At 33.9% G+C, this 18,782-nt stretch overlaps 2 protein-coding genes and 1 non-coding gene across 5 annotated transcripts; 1 reads left to right on the top strand and 2 right to left on the bottom strand.

Annotated features, from left to right (window-relative positions):
• Window positions 1-1,008: 1,008 nt before the first annotated feature.
• TRNAH-GUG (transfer RNA histidin (anticodon GUG)) lies at window positions 1,009-1,080 on the bottom strand. Its single transcript has one exon. It is a non-coding gene; the product is annotated as a tRNA-His (tRNA).
• Window positions 1,081-4,480: 3,400 nt separating this feature from the next.
• LOC103485082 (transcription factor bHLH110-like) lies at window positions 4,481-7,937 on the top strand. 2 transcript variants are annotated; one of them, XM_008442539.3, is made up of 7 exons: window positions 4,481-4,949; window positions 5,341-5,869; window positions 6,022-6,147; window positions 6,279-6,344; window positions 6,531-6,596; window positions 7,108-7,167; window positions 7,664-7,937. In XM_008442539.3, exons 1-7 carry the CDS (start codon window positions 4,828-4,830, stop codon window positions 7,766-7,768), a joined length of 1,074 nt encoding a protein of 357 aa, XP_008440761.2. In that variant the 5' UTR covers window positions 4,481-4,827; the 3' UTR covers window positions 7,769-7,937. The 2 variants fall into 2 exon arrangements, with proteins under 2 accessions (XP_008440761.2, XP_008440762.2); XM_008442540.3 differs by having other exon boundaries at window positions 4,528-4,949; window positions 7,098-7,167.
• An 85-nt stretch (window positions 7,938-8,022) lies between these two features.
• On the bottom strand, window positions 8,023-15,785 carry LOC103485083 (phosphatidylinositol/phosphatidylcholine transfer protein SFH12). 2 transcript variants are annotated; one of them, XM_008442542.3, is made up of 16 exons: window positions 15,666-15,785; window positions 13,378-13,786; window positions 12,971-13,106; window positions 12,445-12,706; window positions 11,668-11,767; window positions 11,267-11,533; window positions 10,982-11,059; window positions 10,782-10,883; window positions 10,656-10,705; window positions 10,404-10,503; window positions 10,271-10,321; window positions 10,027-10,122; window positions 9,470-9,590; window positions 8,615-9,006; window positions 8,446-8,520; window positions 8,023-8,342 (listed from the first exon to the last, which is right to left on the bottom strand). In XM_008442542.3, exons 3-16 carry the CDS (start codon window positions 12,996-12,998, stop codon window positions 8,325-8,327), a joined length of 1,740 nt encoding a protein of 579 aa, XP_008440764.2. In that variant the 5' UTR covers window positions 12,999-13,106; window positions 13,378-13,786; window positions 15,666-15,785; the 3' UTR covers window positions 8,023-8,324. The 2 variants fall into 2 exon arrangements, with proteins under 2 accessions (XP_008440764.2, XP_050944867.1); XM_051088910.1 differs by lacking the exons at window positions 13,378-13,786; window positions 15,666-15,785 and adding an exon at window positions 13,306-13,365.
• Window positions 15,786-18,782: the final 2,997 nt, after the last annotated feature.

Below are 18,782 nucleotides of genomic sequence, written 5' to 3'. Positions count from 1 at the left end.
TAAGAGGAGAAGAAAGAAAAGTCATAATTGCATGCTTCCCTTAATTTCTTATATGTATGTATGTATCTATAAAGAAAGAGTGAGTGGTCTGAACTCTGAGAATCACGAAGTGTTGTAAGTCCACAAATGGAAACAGTAAGTGAAAGTGTTGTAATGTAATAAATAATGGAAATTTTGAAATTGTAATAATTTCCCCAGACAAGAAGGCATTGTTAGGTTACGTACAAATTGGAAGACCACTCACTTCACTCACTCGCTCTCACTTTAATTCAATAATATTTAGCTTTCGCAAAGTTCGCATTCATTTCATTTCCTCCCTCTTTCTTATCCACTAATAACAGCTCTTTTTCTTTCTCATTTTCATTTTCCCCACCATTTCATTCTTTATTATCATACAAAAGAGAAAAGAAGAAATTGACGTGATCCCTTCTTTTCTATTTAATTCAACAACAATATTGGCATTTACAACATAATCTTCCTCTCTTTTATCTTCATCTTGCCATGTCCCTTTCAATTTTGTTTCTAACTATATTCATTTTAAGTCCATATTCAAATTAATGCAAAAACCTTATTAAAAGTGTTTTTTGTCACTAAAAGTTATATTGAATAATCCACCGGATTAAAGCAAAACACATTATTTAATAATTTATTGAACATTTAGGTATTCTATTTAACTTCATCCAAACTGTTCAATTTCTTGAAAAAGAAAATATAATCCCAATAGAAAGAATTAAATATTATTTTTCATCCAAGCATTTTATTTTATATTTTAATTCATATACATTTAGTTAGTATATTTTCAATAAATCTTAAATTTAATTTGTGATTGGAAACTATGGATGACAAGACTGCCAAATACGAAGGGGCTCATCTTAAAATGGGCCAAGAAGTTAATGGACTCATAATGAAGTTATGGCCCATCATAAACTTGGCCGGTTGGTTTTCTCCAAATCTTAACGTAGTCCATCTTCGCTCATATTTAAAAAGAAAAAAGAAAAAAGAAAAATGTGTGGCTGCTGGGATTCGAGCCCAGGTCTCCACGGCCACAACGTGGAATTCTCACCACTAAACTACAGCCACATTGTTGAGAAAAAAGGGTGTCCTAAAGAAAAAGTAGAAAAAGAAAAAAAAAGTAGGAATTAAGAAAAAGACAGAAAGACAAAAGGGCATGAAAATGCGGCTTCTTTCTGGAGTTATTGTTTTGTCCGACTTCAAAAAAAAAAAACAAATTAGTATAAACTCACTCAACCCCAAGGGTTCTTTTAAGAATTGGGTCCTTCTTTTCAGGGCCTTGGGGTTTGCTGCAGCAAGAAGCACACAAAAATTCACCACCTTTTTTTAGCTCTACTATCAAAAGGGGAATAAAAATAATCATTCTCTCTTAAATTCTTTCCTTTTTCCTTCAACAACATATATTGATCTCTTTAGCTCTACGCACAGATTGTGATACACAAAGATCATGTTTTTTTTAGAAACAGAAAAGAAAAAGAATAAGGAAACTCATAGAAACAGAGCTAGGTTATGAGAGTTTCTTTCTCTCATATTCCAAAATCTAAAGAAAAAGAAACTAGAAGAAATGGGAATTATAAAATAAAAGAAAGAGTGGGCAACGTGGACTCCAATTGGGGTTTTTAAGTAAGGCGTAGAGTACTGGTTTTGTCTTTCTAATAAAAGAAGAATGACACATAAAATTTACAAAAAGCATGTTGGAATCCCAATGATGTTGCGTTTGCAAAATAATTGTACACTTTTTTGAAGGGCGCATTATATACCCTATATATATATGAATTCAGCTCCTTTGTTTGTTGGTTTTTTTTTTTTTTTTTTTTTAAATAATAAACAATAATTTTGGGGTTTAAAGTTTGTAAAAAGTAAGGAATAGTGGGATGTGAGCCCATTTTTGGGTCTCTTTTTCCTTCCCTCAATTTAATTAATTAAATATTTGAGTTGACTTTCCAATAATTCGAAAGTGAAAAATACCAAAAAGAAGGTGTGTGGAAATGTTAAATTAGGGGCGGGTAAGGTAATTAATTTTAATTAAGGGAGACAGAAGTAAAAGAGGGTTTGTGTGCAACAGCAACATATATATATATATATATATGTAGAGACAAAACTAAGCCATCATATATATTCTTCTAACTTGTATTTACACTTTTTAAGTTAACTAGTGTTGTTGGGGTCAGATCTTTTGATATCATTTCTATTCCACTCACACCCACATCCTGTTTTTCCTCTAACGTCATACAATAAACTACTTCTGCTAATATTCATGTGAATTATGTCTTTTCCTATTAAAGATAACTCCATTAGAGAAAAAATAATCAACAACCAAAATTTACAAGTCAACTACTTTCATATAACTTAGGGTGGGAGAAAAAAAGAAAGAAGGTTACGGCAACATCTATATATTTCAAAGTGACTTTGATATTTTAAAAAATTACTGTTGTCTGAAATGTTTTAAATTGCTGTGAAACGTGATTAAGTAAAAGCTAATATTTAATTTTACACTTTTAAGTATATATTTTCAAATTGAGAATCATTAGAGATGAGTATTGTAGAGTTAATATACATTGCGGTTGACTTCTTTTTGATGGTAATTCAATCTTCTTGTCACTAATCTCAAACACATGGTGGCTAATGCTTGGTTGCATTGGCTGATGAAAGAAGATTTAATTTGCTCTCTTTTATGAATGGGTGAATTCCCTTGTTGGCTTCTTGGTCTTGTTATTGTTGGTAAGGATAAAGGTCTTGTTCTTACATTATTCCTTCTTTTATTATATTCTAAAAAACAATCTATTGACAAGAACACGAAATTTTCTTGCCATGAATTATATTTGAATTCATATTTTAACTTACTCTACATCATATGTAAAAAAGAAACAGTATGTTTTCGATTAAACAAGGGCTAAATTTAAGGGAAGTAAAGGAATCTTTTAAAGAATGTGTCACTTGGGGAAAGGAATGAAGAAATTTGGGATAATATATGAAATTTAATTTCTGTTTTTATAAAAGTTGAAATTTGCTAATGTTGAAATGTATAGAGCACTGAGAGATTTTTTTTTTTAATAAAAAAGATACCTTTTTAATAAGAGGCGTACGTTTGTGAGCAACCTATGTCCAATATAAAAGAGATAGATCAGTGAGATATGTTTTCTGTGTGTTGTGAAAATAGAAAAACTATTTTTGAAAGAAGAGTTTTCTTTGTTTTTAATATGGGTCTAATTATGATATGTCTCTTTTCTCTATTGTTTTAAACCGAAAGACTTTTGATCTGTAGTTTTCCTTGTTGTTTGATTTGTTCGAGCTCTTCTCCTGCTCATCATGTGTACGTCACAGTTCTTGATTTCTCATTTAAAAAAGAAATCGATCATAAGGATTTAAGCCTTCAATAATCTTAATGAAAATAATTAAAGTACTTGTGTCACAATTATAGCTATGTCATCTTAGGAAAACCTATCTGTCTAACTTTTATCGATCTGAGTATACAACAAATTGTTATCACAACATGTTTTTCGTTAAAAAAATGGGAAGGTGTGGCCGTGTGGGAATGAAGCCTCTTGTTGAGTTAATTTATATAGCTGGTGAAGATTTAAGGTGGTTAATTATTGAATGAAATACTAATAATTAATTAATCAAATCCCTCCTCTTTGCTTTCCAAACTTAATTGGATGGAAATAAATATATATTAGGTAGTTAAAAGTATAATTAGTCACACTCGTATATAAATTAAGTTGAACAGAAAGCACACACAAAAAGAGAAAAAGCAAAAGTTGCCTATTACGTGATTAAGGGAAGAGATCAAAATCATTGGTTAACCAGTCACTTCCTTTTTTTTTTTCTTCCATACCATATATCAAAAGTCGAAAACAAAATGAAATCTTCAAAAAAAAAAAAAAAAAAAAAACCTTAAAAATCATATTCTTATCTGATAACAGCAACATCTCATCCAGTGATTATATTCATCAGAAAAAGATATATCCAGGTTTGCCTTTACTGTTATCCATTAACTCAGAGTTTTCATTGGAGAATAAAAAGTACCATTAAAAAAGAAGAAAAAAAGTTTGGTGATATTAAGTCCTTGTAGCTTCAAATGACCCGAGAGTCGCACTGCATGCCCGACTGGGTACAGGAGTGGTGTTGGTGCTACTTTGTAAAAAATTTATTACAATCAAACAAAATAATTCTCCCTAATTCTAATTAATTACCAATGTAGCCAAACCCCAACAATCGTTCTCTCTTTCCTAGCTAAAGGTGAGGACCAACCAACAATATTTTGGTTAAGGGTTGAAGGACAATATTGCTTTCTGACATGATGATATTGAAATCAGCCAAAATAAAGGGTAGATAGGGTTTTGAAAAAAGCAACTGATGAAGCTGCATAAAGTTTTTTTCTTTTCTGCATAAACCAAAGTTTTTCTGATCAATTGTAATATATATATATAAGGTTGAAGTTGGAAATGGGGGAAGAGAGAGTAAAGGCAACTTAATAATAAACAAACCCACCACCCCAAAGTCATCCCCATTAAAATCCCTTTTAGGTTTTTGTTCTTTCCCCCAAAGGTCTGCTAAATTATTCTCATCTTATATGCTTTTTTTAGTTTTCTAATTTTAATTTGATAATCATATATATTTTCAACAACTTTCTTCTTTCCAAATGATACTATAAACTTTAGAATTTGAAAGGGCCAAGAAGGCAACACAACAAACAGTACTAAAGTTTGGAAAAAGGAAAAGGCAATTCTCTTCCCCCCCACCATCATCTATCTCTTCCCCTTTAATCATTTCATTCTATTCTTTTTTTCAAAATCTCTTTTTTAGACCATACCCATGGAGTCTGCTAATCTCCAACATCAACTTCAAGAATTATTTGTTGGATATTCTTCTTTGGTATCAGCTCCAAGAACACCTCCCATCGCCACTCACGAATGTAGCAGCCCCAACATCCTTTTGTAAGCCCGAAACTCAACTAATCTTCCCCTTAATTTATGTTTGTTTTTGCAATATACTCATCGTCTTTAATCATTATCATATGCATGCAAAATACATCGAGATTCAATCTTTACCATTATTTGTTTAGCTTAAGAAAAAAAATGTCATCTTTGATTATATATTACTCTTCTTGGTTCGGGGCATGATGAATGTATGCATCTCTTCTTGGGTGACGATGATGTTTTAACCTAGTTGAGATATCTTGGTGTAGCTCTTAATCCTTTTTCTTTTAAGATATATTATTGATTCATTGTTCTCAATATATTTTGTTCAAAAAGAAAAATATTTCTCTTCTTGGTTTGAAGATATATTATTGATTCATTGTTCTCAATTTTTTTGTGGTTCATGAAGGGAAGGAAATTCCTACAATAACCCTTATTTAGTGGAACAAAGCTTACAATGTTCATCAAGAGAGAATGAGAATGATCAGAATGTATGGTTCAATTTCTCGTCAACTTACCAACAACAACAACAACCCAATGAACAGCAGCAGCTTTCAGCTCTTTATTCTTCTATTCAATCTCCAGCAAGTTATGGAGTTTTACAAGGGATATCAGCTGGATCCAACACCAATTATTACAATAATAATCTTTTTTCGAGTAGTTTAAGGAACAACAACAACAATAATCATAATAGTAGCAGTACTTCAACGTTGGATTTGTTGTCTTCATCATCATTTTCAAGTACCCTGGGCTACAATTTACATGCTGTTGATCGTCACCATCATCTGGATTTTCTCTCAACCCCAAATTATAATTCAAGTGCTTTTAACAAAAATAGAGCTCTATTTGGTTATGCTCATCCGCAACAGCAGCATCATCACCATCAAGTTCAAGATTCAATTAATAATAACAACAGCCCATCAAACAGCTCCAATAAAGTTTGTATCTTTTCATCTTCTTATACACATTTTTTGCTTTTAATTTCCTCTCATTTATTCAATCATTTTACCCTTTTGTTGATTTGGAATAAAAAGTATTTTATCTTTACATGCAAATTACTTCCTTTTTTTAAAATAAGATTTATTTGCAGACTTCATCATCAAGTGTTGCTAGAGCAAAGAGGCCAATGAACAGCATGTCTGAGCCTAAAAAGTCCAATAATCCAGAATCAAAGAAATCTTGTTCCACCTCAAGATCTTCTTGCCCACCATTAAAGGTAAAGCTTTTGAATCCAATTTAAGAAGTGACTCAAGATTGGAACTTGTTTAATTGTTTGGGTTTGTATGAAGATATATTATTTTTGTGGGTTATATTGAGTTAAAATTTGTATGATCTTAATTTGTGCAGGTGAGAAAAGAGAAATTGGGAGACAGGATTTCAGCACTTCAAAGGCTGGTAGCACCTTTTGGTAAGGTATATATTATATATAAATCAAAACTCTTTTTCTTTCTCTACATTATTTTGCTTTCCTTTTTATCAGATTCAGAACCCACTAACCTCTCTTTTTTGATGCTTAAAATAACCCCATTTGCCCATAACTTGTGGTTACAGTTTCTTACCATTTCATTTTCTTTTGTAAAAAAAAACTATCTTTTTCAGACTGATACTTCCTCAGTTCTAACTGAAGCAATTGGCTACATTCAGTTTCTTCATGATCAAGTTGAGGTGACTTACTTCTCTATTAAATTTAACTACAGTTTCCTTCAATAATTATTTAAGTTTAAGTTTTTTTTATTCATTTTTTTATTAGAACAAGATAGAGAAGATCGTGCAATTATTATAAGTAGGCATACAGCTAATTAACACTTATGCAAGACCTTCCTGATATCGTTAAAATTGAGCTTGAAAATTAAATGTGTTTTGAAAAACTAAAGAGTCGTTTCTATTTTTTTTTTCTTTTCAAAATTTGGGTATGAGTTCAAATCATATTCTTCCTTGGGGAAAGTGTAACGAGGGTATTATATACATGTTAACCTAATTGAGATATTTGGGTGTTTGTATACTTACTGATCCCTCTCCTCATTTAGCTTCTTGTTAAAAAAAAAAAAACTCAAAGCATGGTAATGGAATTGCAGAAAAACAAGCACAATTTTAAAAAATAAAAAACAAAAATTCTAATGATTATTTTTTAAATTCTGTAATGCTTCTAACAAAATTTATCATAAGCTGTGTGCAGACTTTAAGCATGCCATATTTGGGGTCTTCTCAGAGCAAACCCTACCAAAAACAGCAGCCTGTAAGTGATAAATATTTTTTTACTCATCAACTTGATTCTCCTTTCCTTAGTCTCTTAAAGTAACCCTTTCACTGTTCATGCACCCCTTGTTAATATTGTGAATTGGTTTGGACCTGTTTATTGTTGAACTGATATACTTTGGTGCAGAATTACATCTTTTCATTTAGTGGGGTTTTCTGAGTTAAACACACACTCTTGACATGATATTAATGATCGCTCTTATTTAGAAGAATTATATTTATATATAAAAACAATAGAAGAATGGTGTAAATAGGAACTATTAATTGTTTAATTTAATTAATGAATTAATGGATATAAGACAAGATAAGGTTGTATGTATTATGTGTTTTGTTTTATAGAAACTGCCAATTTGTTTTACCTAGACAATAAAAAATAGTTTTTGTATTTCAAAGAGAAACCCTAGACCATATAAATTTATATGTAGAAGTAGTGTAAAATTAAACTGAAATTATTAATTATATATTAAAATTTGCAGGGTTCGATCCAAGAGGAAGGAACAAAACCAAGGCAAGATCTTAGAAGCAGAGGGCTATGCCTTATGCCACTTTCCTGCGCTTCATTCATTCATGGTTATGATTAAGAGAGAGAAACAAAACCAAAGATTACAAAGATTTTCGTCAAAGAAAGGGAAAAAAAACTGCTCAGCCAAAAAAAGGGCATATTCTTGATGTTGTTTATTGGGGTTTTCTTGTTGGCTGTTTGCTGTTTGTTGTATAGCTGTTCTTCCAGTTCAGTTTAAAGAGAAGAAAATTGTCAATAATGGTTATTTGGTAGAGTGAGATCTACAAAATAAGCATTTAGTTGTTGTAATTTTCCCATTTTTCCAAAATCATATTTGCTTTGTAGTAAAACACACGTGTCTGATTTCATTTCTTGCAGAAACTTTTATGAATTTACATCCTCCCCATCATATTCAAAGAGATGGGGGTTTTCTTCTTTTGGTTAATCTAAGGACGACGAACTCAGTTTTACATCAGAAATAAATAACGTGTACAATAAAATTGAAACAACTTCACCAGAAATTTTCCATTTACATTTTTTTTTTCTGGTTTTAAACAGAGAGGGCAGAGATTTGGTGTTTGGGGGCCGATCACTTAACCGCTCGTAGCTGTGATCGTTTGTGGAAATATGTCCCATCACCAGTGGAATGATATCTGTATACAGTAATATAATAATATTCTCAGCCAAAGTTATGCAAGTCAATTCAAATTCACTTATAAAAGAAAAAAAGGACAATGGTTAGTGAAAGTAGATTACCAGTCTCCTCTTTTTCTTCTTTTTCTCAATATAAGCAAAGATCTCTGCTTGTCTAGCCTGTGTTTCCTCCAAAACCTATGGTAAGTTCCACATTATACTGATCATGATCACTTGGGAAAAACACTATGCAGCAAAGAAAAAGGAACAATGGCGTTTTAACTGACGATACCTTTTTGGATATGATAAGCTCCTGCTCAAGGGCTTCAACGCGGCTTATTGTAGCTTTCAGTAGCTCCTCTTTCTCGCGAGGCATGTCAACAGGTTTAACGCACAACTTATTGACTCTCTCTTCCAATTCAGCCATGCGCTTAACGGTGGACATGTAATCAGGTAAGGGTAGTAATAAAGGAGGCTGGCCCTGAGTCTGACCCTTGAACATTGGGTCGTCAACGCAGTAAACTGGTTTGGAGTAAATGGAGGCATTAGTGAGTTTCTTAGGCATGGTGCGAGCCAATCTCACCGTAGCAGAAATTCCCATTAGGAAAGCCACAATACTAGCGACAAACTTGGATTTAAGACCCCCAGGGGCCTCTACTGAACCAGCTAAAGCATAATCTATTGCTGCAAGGAATTGTATTAAAAAAGAAAAAAAAAAAAACTTTGATTATGCAACAGAAAATTATCTAAATACTTCTATGCAGCTGTACCAAATGGAAAAAAAAATGTATATATATACACACCTTATTGTCTAAAGAGCTCAATCATGCAAGATTTACATTTGTATTCTAACCAATTCACAAAATTTTAAAAAATGTTTAAAAGTAGTTGCAAACACTGAATAAGAATAAAGAAAGAGTTGATCTGAAAAATGTAGATTTAATCTGTTAGAAAACAGTTCCGAGTTCAACAATAAATAGGTTGGGAGATTTAATTCTCTAACTTTTAGGTCAAGCGCATATGCCACAAGCAACATGAGTAGTAAGAATCAAGAAGCATAAATCATGAATAATAAAGTTACCTTCTAAACTGAATAATTAAATCAAATAAATTAAAAATGAGTAATTGAAAATGATAATATATATACCCTTGGAAGAGGCTAGCATTTTCTTTTCTGGCACTGTTTTCCATGCAAAATCCACACTTTTATCGACCACCGGGACACAATCCTCATTGTAAGGCACTTGAATATTCTTTGTTATTGGAACCTATCATGTTTTTCTACTATTAGCTAAAGTTCAAAAATATAGTTAGCTCTATATTTTCATTAGGGGCAGGCAATGTGATCCAAGACTTCCCAAAGAAGAAAACATAGAAGATAGTTTTGGATATATCATATATGTATTCACTAACCAGCAATGGTAGGAAGTATATAACAAAAGGAAGAAACTCTCAAGTGAAATAAAATTTATATGAACTTGATTTTTCAAAAACTAAATGGACGTTATCGAAGCTTTACTTATTCAGCTTGAATTTTTGTCATATGTAATGATCAATCTCAACACTAAAGAATAGAAACTAAAAAGATTTGATATATAGTTTCTTGTAGTTATTCTAGGGGACATTGGATTCGTGCTACCTGGCTGAAAATCATTAATTAATATTTCACATTACGGTGTGAAGCAAATTAAATTTCTCACTTACCTCAGGGAGAGGAGAGAGTGATCGATGTTCAACGTGATTAAAAGAATGTTTGGGGGAGATGGTGCAGACATCCTTAACATCAGGTAAGTGATGGCCCTACATAGAGCACATACCAGAATAATTCATCAACTAGGAAGAAGTCAGAAAAGAAGGCCATGATATTAAAGAGACCATATCAAAAGAAATACAAAACGGAAATTCAAAATAAATCAAATAAAAAAGGTCCAAAACCCAAGAAAATTACCTCGTTGTCCCCACATTCCCTTAAACATTTATGGTTTCCATTGTTGACCATCTGCAAGTTCATCAATTATTTTAAAAAACTAACGGTAAAAGTCAGATGAACTTTAATCAAAGATGGACGTATCAATTGGGACCTTTAATATATTTTGGTCCTTCCATGGACCTTTATCAGAACGCATGCATCCTCCTTGATCGGCGCAGGTACAGGTGCCTCCGAGAAACTCTGGCAATTCACTGTTGCAACATGACACCGCAAAAGAAGGAGACATTTACAAAACGATACTTGAAAATTTCCAAATCTACAAGGAGTACCTAGAAGATCTTAAGCTAATAGGATAAATGAAGTTTAAACTATATGTGCAGTTATTTTCTCTTCAGTGGTCTACCTTGAATCAATAATTTCCAGCAACTTGCTTTGGTATTTATTTCCAAGAACCTGGGCAAGTTTCACTAGGTTAGTGACATTTACAAAATTTGATACTGAGAAACTGAAATCAGGGAAGAATGTTTACATGGATCTTTGCAGTGGTTTTAGGATCTAGAAAAGATTTTACAGTGTTCCACAGCATTCTAAATCCGGAACCGGCATTAATGATGAACATACGATTCAAGGTCTGCATTCACGTTTACTCACATTTTTGGTTCAGTATAGGACGTAGTTAAGAGAAAAATTAACATTACATACAACTGAACACCAAACATTACACAATACCTCTGGATAGTTCTCGCCATCAACTTTCTGAAGCCGGGAAATGAGTTCCCGAGCAGTCTTATTGAAGTTTTTAAGTCCCTGTCAAATCAATTTTAGTTTAAAAACTGCACTGAGGAATTGGAAAAGGGAAAAGATATAAACATCCCAGAAATTTTAAGATCAGCTTGTTCAAAGTGAATCCCCATCAATGACATATACCATGATGATAGACATATATATGATAACATAAAGTATTTGGCAGCAATTAATTATTCACTAGAAGTAATAATATAGAGACATACATACCACTCCTTGGACATCCAATATTGTTGTACTTTGATCAATGTGTCTCTTGGAGGCTATTGAACAGGCAGGAAACTTTACCAAGAATGTCCTCTCAAACTCCCGTACATGGTATTTCAAATAGCGGTCAAGATCAGTGACTTGCATTAACTTTGCGGGATCCACCTTTCCCAACTTCTCAATATATACTGGTCGTCCTTCCTTATCTACACCATGATGCCCTTGAGGATAATAATCCAAGACTTGATCGAGCTCCTCAAATACAAAGTCCTTAAGCAGAGGAGGACAAAAAAAAGGAGTAATTTAAGCGTATTCAATTCAGGAGTTTATAAATTCCGGTATTTTGTAAGGGGAAAGATGCACAAAAATTGTAAAAGCTAAGCAAATATTTCTATATCAAATACTTCCAATATAGTGTCAGCGCCAAATTCTTTACGCCACTGGAGCATGTCAGACCACATTTGCTTTGTTTTCTCAATATCAAACTTCCTGGCCTTCAAGAATCTGTGTCCAAAGGAGATTTTTTAAGACTACAACATAAAAAACTGAAAAGAAAATAAACACATGCTTCTATTTGACGACGATGCTTGCCCTACGCTATGAAATGATTAATTTTGATAAGATAGACCCCAATCACGAAATTACGTAGAGAGATGTAAGAGAATGAAGAAAGGGGGCTCGGGTAATAGGTAATTTGATTTATATTTGTGTGGCGCCCCGAGCATACTAGTTAGTTAGGGCTGCCTTCCATCACGGGAAGTATATAGAGATGATAACTTCAGGGAGAAGGTACGTATTGGTAATATTGGTAGACGAGAGAAGTAGGAAGATCTTGAATCTCCCCTCAGCCAATACTTTCTCAAAGCTTAAATAAACTGGTCGTCATCTAATCAAAGAATCATAATTTATATCACCACCATGACTGCTAAAGTAAATTTCCATAACATTATTTCAAGCATTTTAGCTCAGTAGAGCTTCAAAGACATGAAGCAACCATTTTGTGTTCACGTCATAAATCTTTTAGTACATATCAACCTCCTAATCCTTAGAAAAACTTGGGCTGATATAATGATGAGAATGTACAGAGTGATTAAATAAAGCCTGAAAACCAAGAGATGGAATTTTATTGATTTGGACGCTGCTGGGCAGGTGATAAAACATAGGGGTATAAAACGATGAACCTGAGCATCATGTGGTAGTCGTCGTGCTTGGCGGGCAGCAACTCCTCTAATATTAATGCTTGGCGAAAGGCATCAACAGACTGCATCTCCTCTGTGTTGCGCACGTCTTCAATTATCTCAGATGAAACTTTACTACTTCTCCTGCCCCTTCTTGTCATAGAATGTCTGAACTTGGAGGAGGCATTAGCTGCCTTCTGCTTGAAGGATCCAATATGTGTATTCTTTTCATCCTCGGAATTCTCAAGATCAGACCCTTCAAGAGCTATAAAAGTTTAAAACAATCAGTCAAATCTCAGATAAATAAAAGAATGGGATCATCCATTCAAGTTATCTACGTTTTCAATTTGTTCAGCTCACAAATTTCAACCATTTTTCATGAACATTCTTGCGAAATCCCAGTTGCCAAAACGAAAGATCCATAAACAAAACTGGGGAAGATTCAAAACAGAAAAAGCAATACGCAGAACCAGGGAAATATTCATAATAGAAGAACGAATGCAACCACAAATGGATTAGAAAAACATGCCTGGTTTGGAAAACAACGGTCCGGACATGATGTCGTGTTTTTGGGTTTACTACTGAAATAGGTTATGCATCAAAGAGACGAATCAATCACTCATATCAAAAAAGATCAGATTTCAATTCCTCTCCTAATGCCCGGCCTGCAAAAAAAAAAAAAAAAAAAAAAAAAAAAAAAAAAAAAAAAGAAACCCAACAAATTAAATGTCAAGATCTTCAAAAATTACAAAACAAAGCAAACCCCACAAAAAACTTTCCCGATGTTCAACCTAAATTAAAACAAAAACTCCAAAAAACCATCCACATTACACCGAAACGACATAAAAGTAATAGAAAAGGAACCTCGGGTAGATAGATTTAGAGAGAGAGAAAAAATAAAAGAAAACAGGGAGAGGGAGAGAGCGGAGAAATTACCAATGAGAAACGCAAAGAAGGTGTAATGTGAGGGGCAGGAAAGCGAAGTAGGCGGGGAGGGGGAGATTAAATTGAGGGAAGAAAAAGAAAAGAGAAGGCTGTAAGGAAAATGTGGAGGGATTAGGCGAATTACAACAGAACATAAGAGAAGGGGAAAGATTAGAAGAGAGAAAAAAAAGAGAGTTCGTTAATTTTGTTGATTAATAGAAAAAAGAATAAGAAGATGAAATTTGTTGTTTGAGGATAAGAAGATTGACGAAGTCAGCTGTGATTCACTGGACTTTGATGATTCCGGCGAAACTCCACCCTCTTCCTTTGCTTCTTCGCCCTTCATATCCAAACTACCCTAACGTCTCTTTGCTCTTTCCCGGCAAATGGATCCTCTGTTTACTTCCCCATTCTTCTTTCCCTACACCCGCTTTCTTAATTAGATTTCAATATCCCCAATTGACAACATCATATCACTCTCTATAATATAATTATTCTTTTTTATAAAATGAAGTTATTTTCTTTTAGCTACTCTTTTCCAAAAAATAAAATTATCAGGTGACTATTAAAATATTTTATTTTGCTCTCTAATAATCATTCAAATCAACTTCAAAATAGATCTCAAGGAAAGATTATCAAATACATATTGCACTAAATTTATCAAATAATTTCTCATACTTCTTGCCATATTACCACTATTACATAAGTACAAAAATTGCTCTTATTGAAAGGGTTATTTATTTATTAAGATAACGCACCACATATCTATGAGTTAATATAATACACATACATACATAATAGAAATATCACCTTTCTTTTGTCAATAAAATTTATAGTGTTTTTGTACCGAAACCTTCTATTCGTCCACCTAAATCACAAAATCCATTAAACCAGCCTTGTACACAAACCCAACAAAGACTACTAAATAATAAAAATAAACAAGTTTTTCATATCTCTAAAACTACTCGAACCACGTTATTAATATTCGAGTATCCACGTTATCACTATTCTTTTGACTTGCTAGCAATCAATAGAGTGCCCTAAGGTGACTACAATATTTAATGGGGCAAAGAAACGAAGTTGCTTGAACAGAACAACACAAGGCAAAGTCTTGACTCCAAGTTTGTATATCGTGCAAGTTTGATAATTAACCTCCACGAGTTCTTCACCCGCACAAACTTTCACAACAAACGTTTCAAAAATGACGGTACATTTTTAAAGACGAAAGAATGTTAGAGTTTTTGTCTTTGTTTTGTTTTTTAAATTTATGAATTTTGGAACATCTTATTGTTGTTAATTTGTGTATGGGTCAAACTTTGATTTGTTGTAACTTTATTTTATTTCTTTAAGGAAGTATTTAGTGAAAATTTGAGATTAAAATTTTAAAATTTAAAACTCAATGCTAAAACTGATTTCTATTTAGTAAATCTATAAAAAATCTCAATTAAAACTCATGTTCTTGCAAGCATCTTTCAATTTTGAAAGTCTTTTTTTTTTTCTTTAGCATTTAGGTTCCCATAGAATCCAATCTCTTTTTTATTATTTTCCTGAAATTTCGATTCTGAATTTTGTTCTTACAAATTAAAAAATAAGTTTTCTTTTAGTATGAAATTCATTTGAATGCAACTCTTTTATTATATTAATTTTTTTTAAAAAAATAAATTTATTTTCCTAATTGTACTTAACTTAATCCTAGATGTTAAACCATTTTTTTTTAAATATTATACATTACAAAAAGCATAAATTTTTTACCCATTTTAATAAATGAGTATAAAATTTAACAAATTTTCATATTTTATAAATGATAGACAATCACCTAAAAAGACTTCTTTTACTATATTTCTCATTCTCCTACTTATTTTAAATTCTCCTAATACGTTCTTTTGCTTTATGGTTTGGATATTAATAACAACCAACTACTAATTATTTATATACTTAAATCCTAACCATTTTTTTCAAGAAAAATCCTAAAAAGAAAAATCATTTAGAAAGGCAGCCAAGAACATAAGTTATGAACACAACACAATTTAAAAATACACACATTAATGAACATGGGAAGATAAACAATTAGTCGACTCCTCCTTACTTATATGATTACCATATATATATACAGCATAGATCTATAAATTTAATTGAAAAACTCAAGTGTTTTACATGATATTGTTCAAATTCAATATAAAGTAAAGGATAAATAGTTACAAAAAGTTGTTTAAATTGATAAAAACAATAGTTATGTAATTAGGTTTTTTAATTTTCTTATTAAAAAAAAAAAGGTTTTGCTAAAAGGAAAAAAAGCTCACTTGCGGACAAAGACTTGGTAGTCCTGGGTCTTCACCTAATTCGTCAGTGATGATCATCCTCGACTGACGTAGGACTTTAAGCAAGAGGGGAAAAGCACTTGAAGTCTGGGACTCGATGTATTATAATAATTTCTATCATTACTCCATATGGTATTGGTGGACGAGAGAGTGAAAGGCATTGGTACCTCTATAAACTGTCGAGTCCTCTGTGTGTGTGTGTGTGTGTGTGTGAGCATCCCATTGTGAAATTGTGAGTGGTTTATTCACCCCCGAAAGACAAAATGTTTGGTTTCAAAGACATGCCTCAGTCTGCATCTTCCTTGTTCACTGCCTATGCTTCATTCGCCACCACTGCGATGATGATCCGTTCCATGACCACCACTCTTCTTCCTCCCCAACTCATATCCTTAATCTCCTCCGTTATCTTCTACTTTTTTCCCCCCAAATCCACGCTCATCACCACTATTGTCATCGACCAGAAGTGCGACTTCTTAAACAATCAGCTATTTGAAGCCGCCCAACTTTACCTCCGTACCAAAATCAACCCCTCAATGGACCGTCTCAAGGCCTCCAAAACCCCCAGGCAAAACAAAGTTGCTCTCTCCATGGAAAAGGGTCAAAAAATTGTGGATCACTTTGAAGATATTCGACTCCAATGGGGATTCGTCGCTACACAGAAGGAGAAGCGTAACGAATACAGCGAAGAGAAGTGTCATTATGAGCTTGTGTTCCCGAAGAAATTCTTGGATAGAGTTGTAAATTTCTATTTTCCTTACATCTTACAGAGAGCCAAGGAGATCAAAGCGCTGGATAATGTTGCCAAGCTCTGCAGCTCTAGTTGTTCCTACGATGACGAATCCCTTGGCGGTAAACGTCAAGGAAAGTGGGGATCCGTCAGACTTGAACATCCCGCCACATTTGATACTCTGGCGTTGGATCCTGATTTGAAGAAGATGATAATCGACGATCTGGATAGATTTGTTAAGAGGAAGGAATTTTATCGAAAGGTTGGGAAGGCTTGGAAGAGGGGTTATTTGTTGTATGGTCCTCCTGGTACAGGCAAATCAAGCTTAATCGCTGCCATGGCCAATTACCTCAAGTTTGATATCTACGATTTGGATCTCTCGGACGTCTACAGCAATCAAAGTCTAAGGAGTTCATTACTTTCCACTACCAATCGCTCAATTCTGGTGATTGAAGATATAGACTGCAGCGTGGATTTGCAGAATCGAAAGTTCGAAGAGAAATTCGAGCCTCCCAAAAGTCGCGTAGGGTTTCTTTCTTCATCTTTTCCCCTTTCAATTGCTGAATTGAAATTAAAAATTTATGTGATGATTTTGCAGCTGACACTATTGAAGGATTAAGATCAGAATTAATGGCCTCAGATTCATAGAATCATCATAGGCTGTACATGGAAACATGTCAACGGCTAATACAGTATACATATATAGGATTTAGCTACAATTAAGCATTAGGCTGCAATTATACCATATTTAACATCCAGCGTAATTATAGGAATAGATTAACGGCTAATTGTACAAGCCAATTATAAATAGATATATACTCTTCTGTAAAGAATAAGAATAACAATCCTTTTATTTTAAATCAATACCTTCTTAAAATCTTCATGGTATCAGAGCAATTTGATCCCAATTTCAAGCTCTCAGACCAAGCACAAAGGTGCCATTAGCAAGCAGTACTCAACGCCACAAAGGTGACGAAACTTCTGCTGCATCAATTCAAATTTGTCCTCATCGAGCAAAACATAACCGAGGGAGACAACCAGTGGAAAGGAACAAGGAAAGCATCTGTTCTTCTCAGCAAAAATCAGCAAAATCAGTATCAATTTAAAACTGTTCTTTTCTTTGTTATTTTTCTCTCTGGATTACATTTCTGCTACCAGCAACTTAACATGATCGAAAACAACAAAATCACCACATATATCCTCACTGGTAACAATAACTACGTACCATGGGCCAGATCTGTGGAAATAGGCTTAGGGGGTAAGGGTAAAAGGTCATTCATTAATGGATCCAAAGGAAAACCAAAACCAAAAGACCAAGCCAACCCTACTGATGATGAACTAACAGCCATAGAAAATTGGGAGACCACAGATCAGATGATCATGTCGTGGCTCTTAAGCACAATGGACACTAAAATCTCTAGTGCTCTTATGTACTGTAAAACCTCAAAGGAAATCTGGACAAAAGCCAAAACCCGATATGGTCAAGGAAAAAACTTCGCACATATTTTTTCATTAAAACAAGAACTTTCCAACATCAAACAAGGCAACCTCAATAACTCAGACCTAGTGGCCGAAATACTGACCAAATGGGAAGAGTTACAGATGTATCTCCCAGAAACAATAAATCCAGAGGAAATTTACAAAAGAAACGAACATGAATTAATTTATACTTATCTCGGGGCTTTAGATTCCAGTTTTGAACCCATTCGGGCTCAAATTCTCTCATCGGCAGAAATGCCACAGTTTGATGATGTAGTTCTCAAGATTGAGCAGGAGGAATCAAGAAGACGGCTCATGAATCCGTCGCCAGCTCCATCAACAGACAACCAAGCATTTCGCGCAACCTACAACAAGGACAGAGGAAAGGGGAACTTGTGGTGTGATCATTGCAAACGATCGAGTCACAACAAGGAGAGTTGCTGGGTTCTTCATCCGCATCTCAAGCCCCAACGCAAAGGTGGCGGAAGTACCAACAACGGCGGGTGGCGCCGAGAGGCACATTCCGCCATAGGAGAACTCAACAGCGGGACAAATACGAAGGCTGACTTCGGGATGAATGGGATGAACCCTAATCCCTCTCAAGGGCCAGCTGATCACGGGCCACCAGGCTTCTATGGAACGACTGCTGCTGGGCCAGTGCAAGACCCAATCTCCTTTGTCACGCCTGCTGGGCCTTCCGGACCTAATTCGGATCAACTCATGCAGCTGGTTAACCAATTAAATCAACTACTTCAGCCGAGGCAACAGAACTCAGGTTTATCTGAACTCAAACTTTCAAATAATTCAATATACTTGAATAAGCATGACTCAAATTGGATTATTGATTCGGGAGCAACGCATCACATGTCATGTAGTCCAAACAATTTTTTAAA

Source organism: Cucumis melo, chromosome 8 (assembly GCF_025177605.1).
Source record: "Cucumis melo cultivar AY chromosome 8, USDA_Cmelo_AY_1.0, whole genome shotgun sequence".
Taxonomy (NCBI): domain Eukaryota; kingdom Viridiplantae; phylum Streptophyta; class Magnoliopsida; order Cucurbitales; family Cucurbitaceae; genus Cucumis; species Cucumis melo.
This window is presented reverse-complemented; position numbering and strand designations above follow the sequence as displayed.